Source organism: Eublepharis macularius, chromosome 12, assembly GCF_028583425.1.
Source record: "Eublepharis macularius isolate TG4126 chromosome 12, MPM_Emac_v1.0, whole genome shotgun sequence".
Taxonomy (NCBI): domain Eukaryota; kingdom Metazoa; phylum Chordata; class Lepidosauria; order Squamata; family Eublepharidae; genus Eublepharis; species Eublepharis macularius.
In genome coordinates, this window is record NC_072801.1 from 26,738,192 (window position 1) to 26,751,990 (window position 13,799).

General features: G+C 45.6%; 1 protein-coding gene across 1 annotated transcript; it reads left to right on the top strand.

Moving 5' to 3' along the window:
- The first annotated feature begins 3,342 nt into the window (after positions 1 to 3,342).
- On the top strand, positions 3,343 to 13,102 carry DRG2 (developmentally regulated GTP binding protein 2). The gene is made up of 13 exons (XM_054995301.1): positions 3,343 to 3,478; positions 4,070 to 4,230; positions 4,682 to 4,771; positions 5,765 to 5,825; positions 6,298 to 6,388; positions 7,954 to 8,026; positions 8,788 to 8,878; positions 9,167 to 9,264; positions 10,292 to 10,368; positions 10,499 to 10,587; positions 10,732 to 10,790; positions 12,018 to 12,071; positions 12,271 to 13,102. Exons 1-13 carry the CDS (start codon positions 3,415 to 3,417, stop codon positions 12,355 to 12,357), a joined length of 1,095 nt encoding a protein of 364 aa, XP_054851276.1. The 5' UTR covers positions 3,343 to 3,414; the 3' UTR covers positions 12,358 to 13,102.
- The last annotated feature ends 697 nt before the right edge of the window (positions 13,103 to 13,799 follow it).

The following is a 13,799-nucleotide window of genomic DNA, read 5'->3' on the forward strand; positions in this document are numbered from 1 at the left end:
ACAAGTCAGCTCTTGGTTCAGTAGCCTCGGAGAGAAGTGGGCAGCTGTTAATCAGCCCCATTTCCAAGACTGTTGGTGTCACTTTAAGAGTTACAGCCATGCCTTTTAAAAAGTTGGTTCTTTGCTCAGCTTATGGGGTGAGTGCAGAAGCCATGTGGAAGTTGCCTTTTTTGCAGGTGTTGGACCAGACCTGGAGGGTTTTGAGCTCTGCCGTTGCTGATGGTAGGGGGGTCTGTGGGAGGGAGAAGGATGAGAGAAGACCGCCTATGCTATAGTGCTTAGCATGTGTATTGATGTGGATGTACATGCCAGATAAGAGAGAGGTGTCCACCTCCTGCCTTATTGTGGCTCTTGTGTGGACTGTCCTAGTCTTCAGGTGTGAGCCTCACTATTTGGGGAAATTACAAAAAGTATCCATGGATGCTACACTTTGAAGTAGGGTGGGGTAAGAGCACTGTCCTGGCTTGGACTTTTATCATCAAAGAGCCAAACTTAAGAGCAAGAAATTGACAAAAGACCAGGATGATGCTCATGCTGGAATAAATGCTTCAGTGTGCCACTGTGATTGTTTTCCAGTACAAGAAAGCCCATTTTCTATAAATGAAACTATACGGGTTTACTTTATGACTGCCATGTTGACAGGAGCCCAATCAATGGCTGCTGCAAGTCCTTTACTAGAAGATCTCATAACAAATACCCACAGGAGCACCTTGCAGCATTGTTTTTGCACACTGGCATAAATCTCTTCTTCTCATGTGGGTGATTGGCAATGGTTCTCCTCTCTGATTTCCCTTTCTGAGAAGCGTCTCAAAGATTTATATGGGACGAAAGGGCTTCTTAGCCCTTCCCTTTACCAACTGGTTATTGTATTTCCATCTATATCTCAAATCGTCTGTAAATCAAATTTTTTTTTAAGTATATTTAGTATATATACCTTTTAAAAAAAGGTATATATATAGGCTGCACATCTGCGCTTTAGGTAGTTGAGAAGAGGGATGTCCCCAAGTATCACAACCAGCATCAGCTCAGGATAGACATTCCCTTTGGTGGTTGAGAAGAGGGATGCCTCTTTAAAAAGCACATGTGTTTTAAAATGTGTACCTTTAAGGATCAATTTTTAAAGAGCCCTGCTGCCCATTTAATTTGGAGCACCATTTTAAGACACTGCATTGCACTTTCAGAATGTAGCAAGCTGGAAGACACTTGGCCTGGCATACCTCTCAGTGTGGTTGGGTTGAAGTGAGAAGTGAAAGACTGTACACAGCATTGAGCTCTGTGGAGGAAAAATGGGCCAAACATGTTTAGACTCTGGGTGAAATTGGCCAGTTGAAAAATAACCAGTTCTAGGAGGCAACATCAGGGAAAGACCTTGGCTGTTTGTTAGAGATGCAAGACCACTGTGTGCAATACGGTGATGGACTAGGTCTTCGTCTTACGTTGCTTTTTGTGAGTGAAATTTGTTTTAAGTTGACCTAGGGTAGTTGCCTAAAAACTAACTGAAAATCATGGCTGCTGTAGCTGGGTGTGGTGGAATAGGCAGTTCTTTGCCTTCAACAAACTGGCATGTATTAATGCCTATTAGGTTCCAGGGATGCTTGGGGAAAAATCTGTGAAAGATAATTTGGCTATTTGCTATTTCTCTTCTGCATCATGTAGTCATGGGGCTGTGTAAAGTGCCCTCTGACACTGGGTGAAGGGTCAGGCTTGACTAGTTCAGTCAGTAAAGTCATAAGCTGTTCCTCCCTTGTAGAGAAAACAGTCGTTAACTTAGGTTTACTGAGAAGTGAATCATGCTATGTTATTCCCAAATAATCATGCATACATTTGCTGCACAAGGATTATTGAAATATCAAGCATTTTCAAAATGCTTAGGTGTGTCTCATGCCTCACAAATTCAGGTGCATAGGAAGTTTTCTTACCCTTTCATCACAGATCCTAGGAAATTCTGACAGGCAAGCAGTTTTGGAAATCAGCCATTCTAGAGGAAGGAATGTGTCTTATGCCAAATGCTTATAGAGTCTTATATTTCAGGAGGTCTGTATATCAGAAATATATCTGGATACTTAGAACATAAGAACAGTTCTACGGGATTCAGCCAGAAGTCTATCTAATCCAGCATTCTGTTCCCCAAACTGGAAAACGAAATGCTCCGGAAAGCTTGTAAGCAAGGCTAGAGATTAAAGCCCCCCCCGCCCCCCCAATCTGGTATTCGGTGATATATTTTCTATAAGAATGGAGCTTTCTCCATCGTAGCTGAAAGCTACTGATTGACATCCTTAGGGGCTGCCAGCCTCCAGGTGGTGGGTAGAGATCTGGAATTGCAGCTGATCTCCAGGCCACAGAGATACGTTCTCCTGGAGAAAATGGTTGCTTTGGAGGATGGACCCTATGGGGTCCTTCCCCACAAAAATCTGTTCTCCCCAGTCTCCATTCCCAAAATCGCCAGGAATTTTCCTACCCAGAGCTGACAACTATTACCTGCATGAGTTTGTCCAATCCCCTTCTTTGCTGCCTCTCCAGAACACCCTTTGTTAAGCCTGTTATAACTATTTTCATGGAGGAATACCAGAAAGAAGTATTGAGTAGTGGTGTATTCAAAGTGGGAGAAATTATTTTCCCCTCTTGTTTGATTTCTATAATAGCAAATGTGTTTCCTACATGTGTAGCCTGCTATTTTTTTCCAATCAAAGTTGGGGTATCCAACCCCTAAACAGATTCAATCCAGGATCTGCTGTACCAGGTCTTTTCTAGCCATGCTCTTGGACTTGTAACCACTTCCATTCTTTTTGCTCTTAAAGACATAAATTGAGAAGGGATGGGGAAAAATAGACCCCCAAAAATCAACATTTAGAAAACTGGTATTAAAAAGACTCCAATTCGCCTAAAATAATTACTAACGGGAGCTGGGTGAATATCTATCAAATGCCTACGAAACATAAAAAGCACCTCTGCCCGAATGAAAAAACAGTTGGCAAATCGGGCAGAACTTAGCTTGCTGGACCAGGATTGGTAAGACCCGAGCTCAAATTCTCACTTCCCATAAATAAAACTCACTGGGTTTCTCTCAGACAAGCTTATCTCACAGGGTTGTTTTGAGGAGACAAAATAATGAGCGGGAGAGCCACATATGTCACCATGAACTCCTTGGAGGAAGGATTTAAAAATGTGCCAAATAAAAATTTAAAACGAGAGAGCGCTTTTAGTTACGAACAAACCTGTGTTTCGCGCCTCCGCACGGAAGCGGAACGAAAGGATGCGAATCCTGTTCACCAGGGGGAGCCTCGTTACGCGATGGGCCGACTAAAGACTGATTCCTGTGTCAAACGCGTTCTACTTCCGGGATAGCTTGGCCGGCCACCCGCGCTTCTTCCGGGCCTCCGTGCAGTTGGGCTCGGCCCGGACTAGCGTGCCGCGATGGGGATCCTGGAGAAGATCGCGGAGATCGAGAAAGAGATCGCCCGGACACAGAAGAACAAAGGTGCCGGCCGATCCCGGGGCCGCTATTCTCCCCTCCGCCGGACAGGGCTCCTAGCGCTGCCCGGCAGCAAGCAGCGACTTGGCGGGTGCAGCTTTCCATCGACCTTCACCTGCTGAACTTCTGCGTTGCGGAGGAAAACGAGCGAGCTACGCGGGAGGGCTGGGCTGGCCCAGATAGGGAGGAAACAGGCTTGGAAGGGGGGAGAGGTCTCCTCGGGAGCAGGTCGCCCGTTGCTTCTGGGTCCTAGTTGGGCTTTGGTAGTGGTGTAGGCTGCGGGAGAGGTTGTAGTTCAGCAGGTGGCACAACCTAGATTCTGTTTCTTGTCACACTTTTGCTGCCTTATTATTTAGTAAATTTTTATTTCACTCTTCCTTCAAGTTGCTGAGGGTGATTGTCTTATCCTCAGAGCAACTATGTGAGGTAGTTTAGGCTGTGCACGACTAGCCCAACGGTACCCAGCAAGTTTCCATGTCCCAGTGGAGATTTGAACCCAAGTCTCCTGAATCCGAGCCCCACAGTTCAGCTACTGACTGAAGCAGTTATGATTATGGCATGTGGGATGTCATTTCTCCCCTTTACTTTACTCTCTAGCCACGGAGTACCACCTTGGCCTTTTGAAGGCAAAACTTGCAAAATATAGAGCTCAGCTTCTGGAACCTTCAAAATCAGCTGCAGCAAAAGGCGAAGGGTTTGATGTGATGAAGTCTGGAGATGCCCGAGTGGCTCTGATCGGGTTTCCTTCTGTGGGTAAGGTCAGTGATAAATGAAGATTTTCTGTCTTTGTTATGGAGGTTCTTTTCTATTAATAGGGAAGCTGAAAATCAAAGAGGAAATATGCAGAACCAAGGGAAAAGACAAATGAGGAAGATCAATCTGAAAATGCCAGAGTAAAGGGCTGCAATTCTTGCCAATGGTTAGATGCAGAGGGAGGGAAATCAGCTGGGTACTGGGAGGTACTGATTTCCAGTGGTGAGAAGCAGGAAGGGCCTTGTCAGGCAACGGAGGATGAAATCCTTGGCTTGCAGAAAATGTATTTACTAGAGGCATGCTCATGCTGATGGCCACCTGGCTCAAATTTGTTTTGCAAAACACCCATCCACTGGCACATGATGAAGTGGCACCTGGAAAACAGGCCCCCACAGAAATAATAATTTTTTATCTACCCTGCTTGTTGCTGTAAACATGCCTTGTTTTCACTTTCAGTCCACGTTTCTGAGTTTAATGACATCTACGGCCAGTGAAGCAGCCTCCTATGAGTTCACTACATTGACCTGCATTCCTGGAGTCATAGAGGTCTGTGCTATTCTCTCAGATTGTCCTTTGGGGAAGAGTGAGAGTAGCTGGGGGCATGTGAGGCTCGGGGCTGCTGTCTCTTAATATCTTCCATGTTTCTTAAAAGTGGGAAGTTGTTCACTTTCACTGGCGCTACAACTTGGGCTTCTGAATTTGACAAAAGTTTAACAAGTTGGCCTAAGTGCCAAGAGTCCGCCTGTATGAGGTGCTTTCTCTAGGCATGAGTCTACAGTGCTTACCAGCCTCAAGCTGTACATTACAGCCCGCCATGGGCTTGAAAATTCTCTCCCTTTTGCTGCCAGTCAGGAATTCCACCCTCCCTTAAAGGTCGATCAGTTACCATACATGGCTGGCAACTGCATTCAGCGTGTGTGTGTGTGTGGGGGGGGGGGATTCAAATTAGTGCAGGTCTGACCTGCGGATGGTTTGAGGGGCTTGGTTCTGCTACTAGTTCCCTGTAATCTGGACCTAGGACCACAGATTCTAAGAAGAATCTGAGCTCCCTCTTCACTCACACAGTGAGGCGGGGGCGGGGTGCAAAAATCTGTTTGTCCTGCTACACGCAATCCTCCACACACACGCACACACACCTGTGTGCTTCCTTATTTTGAAGCTAGATAATGTTCATATGGATAGATTTTTAAAGACTTGTCCTTGAGATTGCATGTGAGCAGTTTTGAGGATTCTCTGATCAAACAGCAGAGTAAAAATTTCTTAAGAAAATTCTGTGAGTCAAAGCTCCCTTCCTCAGATACTTGTGGGGCTGGAGTTCTAGCAGTGGGTTTGTGAGTGGGGAGTTCAGTGTCCACTGCAGAAATGCCACTGTTGCCACCTGTGAGTTGCCTTCCTTGGGCTATCCTCTTGATGATATATTTCTTTGATTTAAATATGTTTCTCCCACACACTTAAAGCAGCTTAGACAATAAAATACATCAACAATAAACAGTTATGAAAAATATACACAACAGATTTCCCTCTTTTTTTCTTTTGTAGTATAAAGGAGCCAATATTCAGCTTCTCGATCTGCCAGGGATCATTGAAGGAGCTGCCCAAGGTTGTCATCTTTTCTTCTTGTCGTTTAGGGCTGTGTTGATATTCCTAAGACTGAGCGGAGTTTCTAAGTACACTTAGCATTTTCTTCAGATCTGTGTTAGTTGTATATGTGCTATTTTATTCCCCTACTCAACCACTCCGTTGGTTATTCTAAGCTCCACCCCTTTAATTTCTGGACTTAGCCCATGCCTAGGCACATTACTTGTCCTCCAAAATATGTGGAAGCATGTTGTGAAACATGGAACGCGGCCCCTACTTGTGTGTGCCTGATCTGGTTTCTAATCTTCAGGTCAGAATAGAGGAGGTTTGGGAGGGGTGTCAGAATACTAGTTGCCAGCAGAGCTGTTCCATATCGGAACTGCTTGCAAATGAGAAATGGGTACCTATGGCACCAAGAAAGCCTCCACAGCCTTCTAGCTCTGGATCTCTTGCTATTGGCATACGTAAAAACAAATGGACCCATTCTTCTGCAGGGAAAGGTCGAGGGCGCCAAGTGATTGCTGTGGCCCGGACAGCAGACGTTGTAATTATGATGCTGGATGCCACGAAGGGGGAAGTGCAGAGGTAAGTGGCCTCAGTGAACCAGTCAGCAGCAGATAATGTAAAGAGATGTCAGGGTTTGATTCTTTCCTAGTCCTGGTGGTTGCAGAGCATCTTGAGAGTTGGGGTTTCAGTCTCTTTGGAGGTGTGGGTTCATATCCCACCACTACCTCTATGTATCAACCCATAGACTCTCATCCATCCCTGATGCTTGTGCAAGCCACTCAGGACCCCTAGGAGCCTCTAAGAGCTCTGGTCATGTTTTTTGAGGCACCCCGGCTTCCTGGGTTCTTTTGAGTGTGGACCTCCTTGGCAAGCAATACTGGACACAGGCAGGTAAAATATTACTGGAGTTTATTAAAGAAAGAACGCAGGAACATATGCAAAACAGAAACCGCTCTTAAAAGCATTGAGGCAAGGCATGAAAACAAATAAGGCTTGCTGTTCTAGCTATGTTCTAAAATACTACTGGCTAGCTGACTAAACTTTCTCTGAGTTGGTTCCAAAGTTGGTTGATCTTACCAAAGTCCATCCATGCCAGCTTACTCTAGGCATCTTGAAAGTGGCATGGAACTGAGAAGCTCTCTCTCTCTCAGATTGCAGGTGGTTGGCAATGGCTACAAGGTAGAAACTGATAAAACTGCCTAGAGACAAAGAAATCTAGGGTCATCTGCCCACTCACAGGAACCAATCATGGCTCAGTTACTTACAGCATGTGAAGGTTTAGAGAGAGTAGCCAGAGCTGAGCTCAGCACCAGGCTCCGGTGTTCTTAAGGTCACCTCACAGGAAGAAAGCATTCCACAGGTGCAGTTAATTAACATAACTAGGGACTTTCCAGTAAACAGGCCTACTAAGAAATCTGCAGGTCAAGAGGCCTGAACCAAAGTTTCAGACTTAGCATTCTGTCTTAGGTGGTTCAAGGCCTGTTCCTTACAGGGTAATTTGGCTGGGCCAGGCTGGGCTGGAATGTTGGGACTATAGAAAGAAACAAAGTTGTCCTCATCTGCAGCCTTGCTTAACTGACTGAGAATATTGGGATGAGAGGGAGAGCCAGTGAACACACGGAAGCAAGAGAGGAATGCAAGCCGGTAGTTGTCAGACTGTCTTTAGAGTAGCAGATCCCTGGCACTTATAAGGGGGTTCCTCAGTGAAATGGGCAACAATGGCAGAGGGACTCGCTCCAAAGATGGTTCAGTGGTTGATTTTTAAAGGGTTTTGTGGCAGACTCGGAAGAAGAGGTGGGTACCTGTCCTTTCAGCAGACAAGTTGACATGGAAAAAGGTCCCCTGAACCAAGAGCTTGCCAACCACTCTGTCCAGAAATCCTAGTTTTATTTATTTTACTTCATTTTAATCCCTTGCTTCCTCCCCGCACTTGGGAGGGTGTGACTGGCCCAAGTGAGTGGGGATTTGAATCCGAGTCTTTCAGTATCCTAGTCCAACTACGAGTCTTAACTACTATACCAGACTGGCCTGTTAAGAGTGCCCAGCTGGGAGTGGGGGTGGGCTGGGTCTCCATTTTCTTTTGGGGGGCATGTTTTTGGAAACTGCGTGCTGTTGACCCCATTTCTGTTTTTTGTGTCCTGCAGAGCTCTGTTGGAAAAAGAACTGGAATCGGTAGGCATCAGGCTAAACAAATATAAACCCAACATCTACTTCAAGGTAAGGAATTGTGGGCAACTTGCAATGAATGTCTTGCTGATGATTTACAGCATGGCTGCCTTGCTCAGCATTTTTCTAGGCTGAGCTTTTTGGTGATGTCCTGTAACTGTGTGCTGCTTTTGAGTTAATGCCCTTGGATCTGGTGCCTCTTTCTGCCTAGCAACCCAGTTCCCTCCCAACTTGGAGATTTAAGCCCAGTTCATAGGGCTTTGGACCACCTTACTGACCAAGAAAGGAGCTGTCTCCTGACCACAACTGGTTGGGGGGTCCTGTGGGCCTGCTGTTGGTCAGCTGACCATCTTTGACATCACTTGGTGCTCTTAGAAGTCACAAATGTACTTCACTGTAACGTGTGTTAATGAATAAATGCAACTAGGCTTCATTCTTGCAGAGGCAGTGGGCTTGGGCCTGGCCTGAACCATTTCATACCATAGTCAGGGCTGTACCATTTCAGACTCCTTTTTCTCCCTGGGCACCCATTCCATGTACATACAGCTAGCAGAGAGAGGCCAGACCTGAACCCTTCTCCTTGTCACCTAGCTTTCTAGGTGTGGGGAACTTGCTTTTATGCCAAAGCATTTGGCAACATGACTCCCACACCTGCTTTCCAAATTGGATTCAAACCTGGAGGGGCTGCTGTTGAATAACGAGCATGCAGTGAGTTGCCCTAGGGCTTCGTTCATCTACTTCCACTCAGCTCTGCTGTGAACCAGTCTACCACCACAGAGGAATCCTAACTCAGCCTGCCTTCTGTTTTCTAGCCGAAGAAGGGAGGGGGCATCTCCTTCAATTCAACAGTGATGCTAACACAGTGTTCTGAGAAATTGGTGCAGCTCATTCTCCACGAATACAGTATCCTTTTGTGGGTTGTGTTTTGAGCTTGCTGTTCTGGACTCGAAACAGCCATCACTTCCGTACAGTGACAGCCAGCATGGTGTGGTGGTTAGAGTATCGGACTGTGACCAAGGAGTGAACAAACAGCGTATGTGGGCGTGTGTGGGAGAGAGAGTGTATGAAAGCAAACCCTCAAATCCCTGATCCTGAGAATACCAATGAAATGTTTAGTGCTTCTTAGGCCATCTGAAAGTAGGACTGCGAATGAACATGAACTGTTATAGCCTTAACTTTGCCCACTTCAAGAAATCTTCAATGCTGAGGTCCTGTTCAGGGAAGACTGCTCGCCAGATGAGTTCATCGACGTGATTGTTGGCAATCGGGTCTACATGCCTTGCCTTTATGTGAGTACTGCATGGGAGAGACTTCGTTCTTTCAGAGGCTGGGGCAGGATAAATGTTGTCCCTCCCTAAGCACCGAGCAGGAAGTACCTGCAGTTTGTTGCGCTGAAATTTCCCGTCATTGCATGGTTGGCCCATTATTTGAAGCATTCACTTTGGAAGCCGACTAAAGAGCTTATCAAAACAAGTGTTCTCTCGTGGACATTAAGACCCATTGTCTATAAGAAGCCAGTGTGCATTCCACAAATCCGCTCAAGCGTTGGGCTTCTGAGCTTTAAGCAAACAAAAGAGCCAAGTTTCTAGTTCTCGTGTTTGGGAAGAGAGTAAATATGGATGTTTGTTTTTATCCTACACTCTTCACAGCAGAGTTTATTTATTTAAAACATTTCTACCCTGCCTTGGATTCAAGGCTGCTGTAGGTATTAAACTTTCATGTAGATGCTGCTCATAGAGACCATGGAGGGAGGGGAGGGAGGAAAGGGGGGGGGAAGCTACCAGGAAGCAGAAATGCTTTGCATGTGGCTCAGCCAGTTCTCTAAAGAGGTGGCATGTAAATTTTCTTAATAATCGCTTATAAGCAGAACTTGGGCAAAGAGTGAGATCTTCTCTGAAACAAAGTAAAAAGTACCTTTGGAAGAACCACAAAGCTTGAAACGTACTGTGCTGGTTTTCTGCAAGAGCTTTTGGGTGCATTTCTTTTGGGGTGGAGCGGAACTATTTTTGTCGTTACTCTGGTTAGCTGAAGCTGGTGGTATAAAACTGGTGGAGAAAGCAAAGGTTGAACGCTGCTTGTATTTTCCATTGACACAGTGCAATACTAAAAAGAGTTACTCCAGACTAAGCCCATTGATTTCTGGAGTAACTCTTCTTAGGATTGCACTGTGAATGGGTTACATGCTGTGGTGCAGAGTCATTGCAGCTGGAAAAAAACGGTTCCTGCCCTGAAGGAGGTTGGAATCTCAGCTTAGATCTGTGACGAAGAGAAAAGTGACTGTTCTGTGCTGTCAGTATTCCTTTTTCTTGATTGTAGGTTTACAACAAAATCGACCAGATCTCCATGGAGGAAGTAGATCGCCTGGCTCGGAAACCCCACAGCGTCGTGATTAGGTAAACAGAGCTTCTGGGCCCTACGGCCTTTGCTGGCACGTGGGTTGGGTGATCTTTGCAGCATGTGCTGCAAGGAGTTTTTCGGAACGGCGTCCTTGAAACGCTTCTAGTGAATTTGTCTCTCTTTCAGCTGCGGCATGAAACTCAACTTGGACTACCTGCTGGAGATGCTTTGGGAATACCTGGCCCTGACTTGTATTTTCACCAAGAAAAGAGGCCGTAAGAAACAAGCTTGGGCTGGGGGCATCTGGTTAAAAGGACTGAAATCGTTAGAGTTTACAGGGAAATGGTAGAGGAGATTAGAGAATCCGAAGCATCTGCCACAGGCCTCGTTAACCTGAATATCTTCCCTGTTCCTTGCAGAGAGACCAGACTTCTCTGATGCCATAATTTTACGGAAAGGTGCCTCTGTGGAGCACGTGGTAAGTATTGAATTCTAGAACTGGAAGGGTGCCCCCAAATAATCTTGATCAGACCTCAGCATCTGCTCCTCGCAGGCTGAAGCCATCCCTGACGGACATTCCTTCAGATGCTGCCTTAAAACCACTTGGAAGACGGTTTTGCATTTTCCTGAGGCTTCTTGTCCCTTTAACCTGAGTCCTTACAGTAGGGAAATGTTTCCTGAAGTCTGGGTCCAAGGAGACAAAGAGATCTTTGACGATTCGAAATACGAATGTTGGTTCACTTTTATGTTAAGAAAGGACAGGGTGCATGAAGAGTGTGTGTAGGGGGTATTAAATTACTCAACATGTGTCTTCTCTGAAACAAGCTGGGCTTCCTGAAGCAGAGGGAAACAAGCCACAAGTGAGCAAAGCCCTTTGAGCACACTCTTTCCCTAGGCAGAGAGATTAATTGATTACCCTCCATTCCCCACACACCCCCATTGCATGGGAATATGTTTGCACATGTTGCTATATAAGGGTGGCGGATGAATTGTATCTCTTCAGAATTTGAGAGGGGGGTGCATCACACTTTAGAATGCTCTGCAATATTCTATATTTTCCAAAAAGGAACACCCCTCCTTTAAAAAAAAAAAGTAGCGTTTCAGGAAGAAAGCTCCTGCTATGTTAAGTTGTCTACTTGCAGGGAGAGTTGGGATGTTGTTGCTTTTCTTTAAATTTGGAGCATTTAAAAAATTTCCCCCACCCTGCTGACACATTTTGAAGTAACTGAGTACAATTCTACTCCAACTGGGCTCTACCACCTCATCTTCCTGCAAGTGTAGATCCAGCTATGCATTATACCTGGCCAGGTACTAGCAAGACTTGGAGAAACAAGGTAGCCGTGTGGATTTAGCGCAAATAAATAATTTCTTTCTTCCTGGCGGTGGCCTCCTATGGGAGCCAGGAAGGCCTCATTAGCCAACTTGGGCATGTAACCCCTGTAAAAGGGGGTCTGTGAAGAGGGGGCTTCTTGGAGTGAGTGTTCCAGTCTATTTCTCGGATGGAGCGTAGTGCATTTAACCAAGAGGGCTGTAAGTTGAGCTTTTAGAGGCCTAGTGCTAAACAGCATGGTAGGATGGTGAATTTAAGATAGGGCTTCGTGCATCCATTTTGCAAGATTAAGAGTTTTCTCCCCAGACAAGTACAGTAAGCAAACTTGCATCATGTGAGCACTGAAGACCCCCTTTTCTTCCCTCCCCTCTCCAGTGCCATCGGATTCACCGGACATTGGCCAGTCAGTTCAAATATGCTTTGGTTTGGGTAAGTGTTTGTTTTGTTGAGTCTTTGCAAGATGTGGGGGGAAATCTCTGCCTGAGAATTTGGAGATCTGCTGTGAGAATACAAGGATAAGTATCCCAACGGCCTGACTTGATCTAAGGCAGCTGCCCGTGTTCTTGCTGGAGGGAGTCTTCCTGCCTCCCCACAAAGGGCTTGCTAAAATCTTCTTTTGCCTTTCAAGGGCACCAGCACAAAGTACAGCCCCCAGCGAGTCGGACTCAACCACTTGATGGAGCATGAAGATGTCATTCAAGTAGTCAAGAAGTAACCCTGCTGCGCTGCAGAGCTGCCGATGCCTCGGCCTGCCCTGGAGAGTCCCAGCATGACTGAACAGCAAACTGTGTAAAAGCCAAAAAGGGGGAGGGGGCTTTTCCTCCCACTTCCATGAAGCACGCACAGGGGTAGGAAGAGTGGGGGCAAGCATGCGCTCGCAGGGATGAGGAGGTTCCTGTTTGAGCATCACTGCCGCAGCATGCTCCTGGGTGCCTTTAAAACTTTCAACAAGGGGTCAGTTTGGAATTTATTGGCTACCCGGTCCTAGGGGTAGCCTGGAGAATTTTGCCTTGGATTCAGGAACCAGTCAGAGGGGAAAGAGAGCCCATCCTTCCTCCCCAGTGAACCTCCAGCTGGAACGAGCAGCGCATCATTTTCTTCCAGTTTCAAAAAACAGAACTTGCGTGCTCCCAGGTGGATAAGCGTCATCGGTTGCAATAAAGCACGAAGACTCGTTCAGAGATGGCTCTGTTTGGGACAGCCACCTGGTGGAGGTTCCTTCTCCTCCGTGTTCTGTCTGGGAGATTAATAACTTCCCTGGAGGTAAGGGAAACGAGGCCTTCCCTCTGTTCCCTTTGCCTCCCAGTAATGCACATTTTGCAAAACAGCAACTGAAACTTTGCCCCCCTCTTTGCAAAGTTCTGTTCCAAAATTTTATGTCTGGTTCTGGACTTCTCATAAACTGTGTATCCCTGTTAGTTGAAATAAAGAATGGTTCTGCTTTCTCTCTAAAGCATTGTACTTGCTAAACAGTGAAGTATCATTTATTAAATGGCTGCATATTTCTAGCAACTGTCCTACGCCTTCCCACTCCAGGCAAAAATGCCTCTAAAATTCGTAGGAGGATTGATACCCTCTTCCTGCTTCAGTTCCTTCTTATAATCTTGTTTCTCTCTCGCTTTTCTTTGGTTTCCTGCAGAACAAGAATGAAACGTAGCAGTTGTCTTTGGAAACAATTTAAAAGGCTGGGGGGTGAATGGCAACTAGATACGTCTTTGTGTCATTTTTGGTCTTCCCTTTCTTCTTTCTCCTCAACGTGGAATAATTTACAGGATTGTAAGACCGTATCAAAGCCTGCAGTCCAAATACTGACCTTATTCATTGAGTAATAGTTCGTTACTCTTTAATAGTCTTTAGAGGCTGGAATTGAACAAATATATTTATTTGTTTTAGTTTAGAGATATATATACTCTGCTTTTCTCCCCAATTGGAACCCAAAGTGGCTTATTTATTTAAAATGTTTATTAGCCACCTTTCCACCTTAGAGGAACTAAAGGCAATTTTCAATATAAAACAGAAACAAAAATATATTGAAAACAGAGTTAAAAACTACCAATACCTTAAAAAGTGACCAAACAAAAGCTATCCTAAATACAGTTTTCCATTGCCTTCTGAAAGTAACCAGTGTTGTGTAGTGGTTAGAATGTCAGGTTGGAA

Bases quoted from the DNA above. Each gene is read 5' to 3' on its own strand.
- DRG2 (XM_054995301.1), top strand. From the start codon at position 3,415: ATGGGGATCCTGGAGAAGATCGCGGAGATCGAGAAAGAGATCGCCCGG. The intron at 4,231-4,681 runs GTCAGTGATAAA...TTTCACTTTCAG, and splicing joins GGTTTCCTTCTGTGGGTAAG to TCCACGTTTCTGAGTTTAAT. The intron at 10,369-10,498 runs GTAAACAGAGCT...TCTCTCTTTCAG, and splicing joins CCCCACAGCGTCGTGATTAG to CTGCGGCATGAAACTCAACT.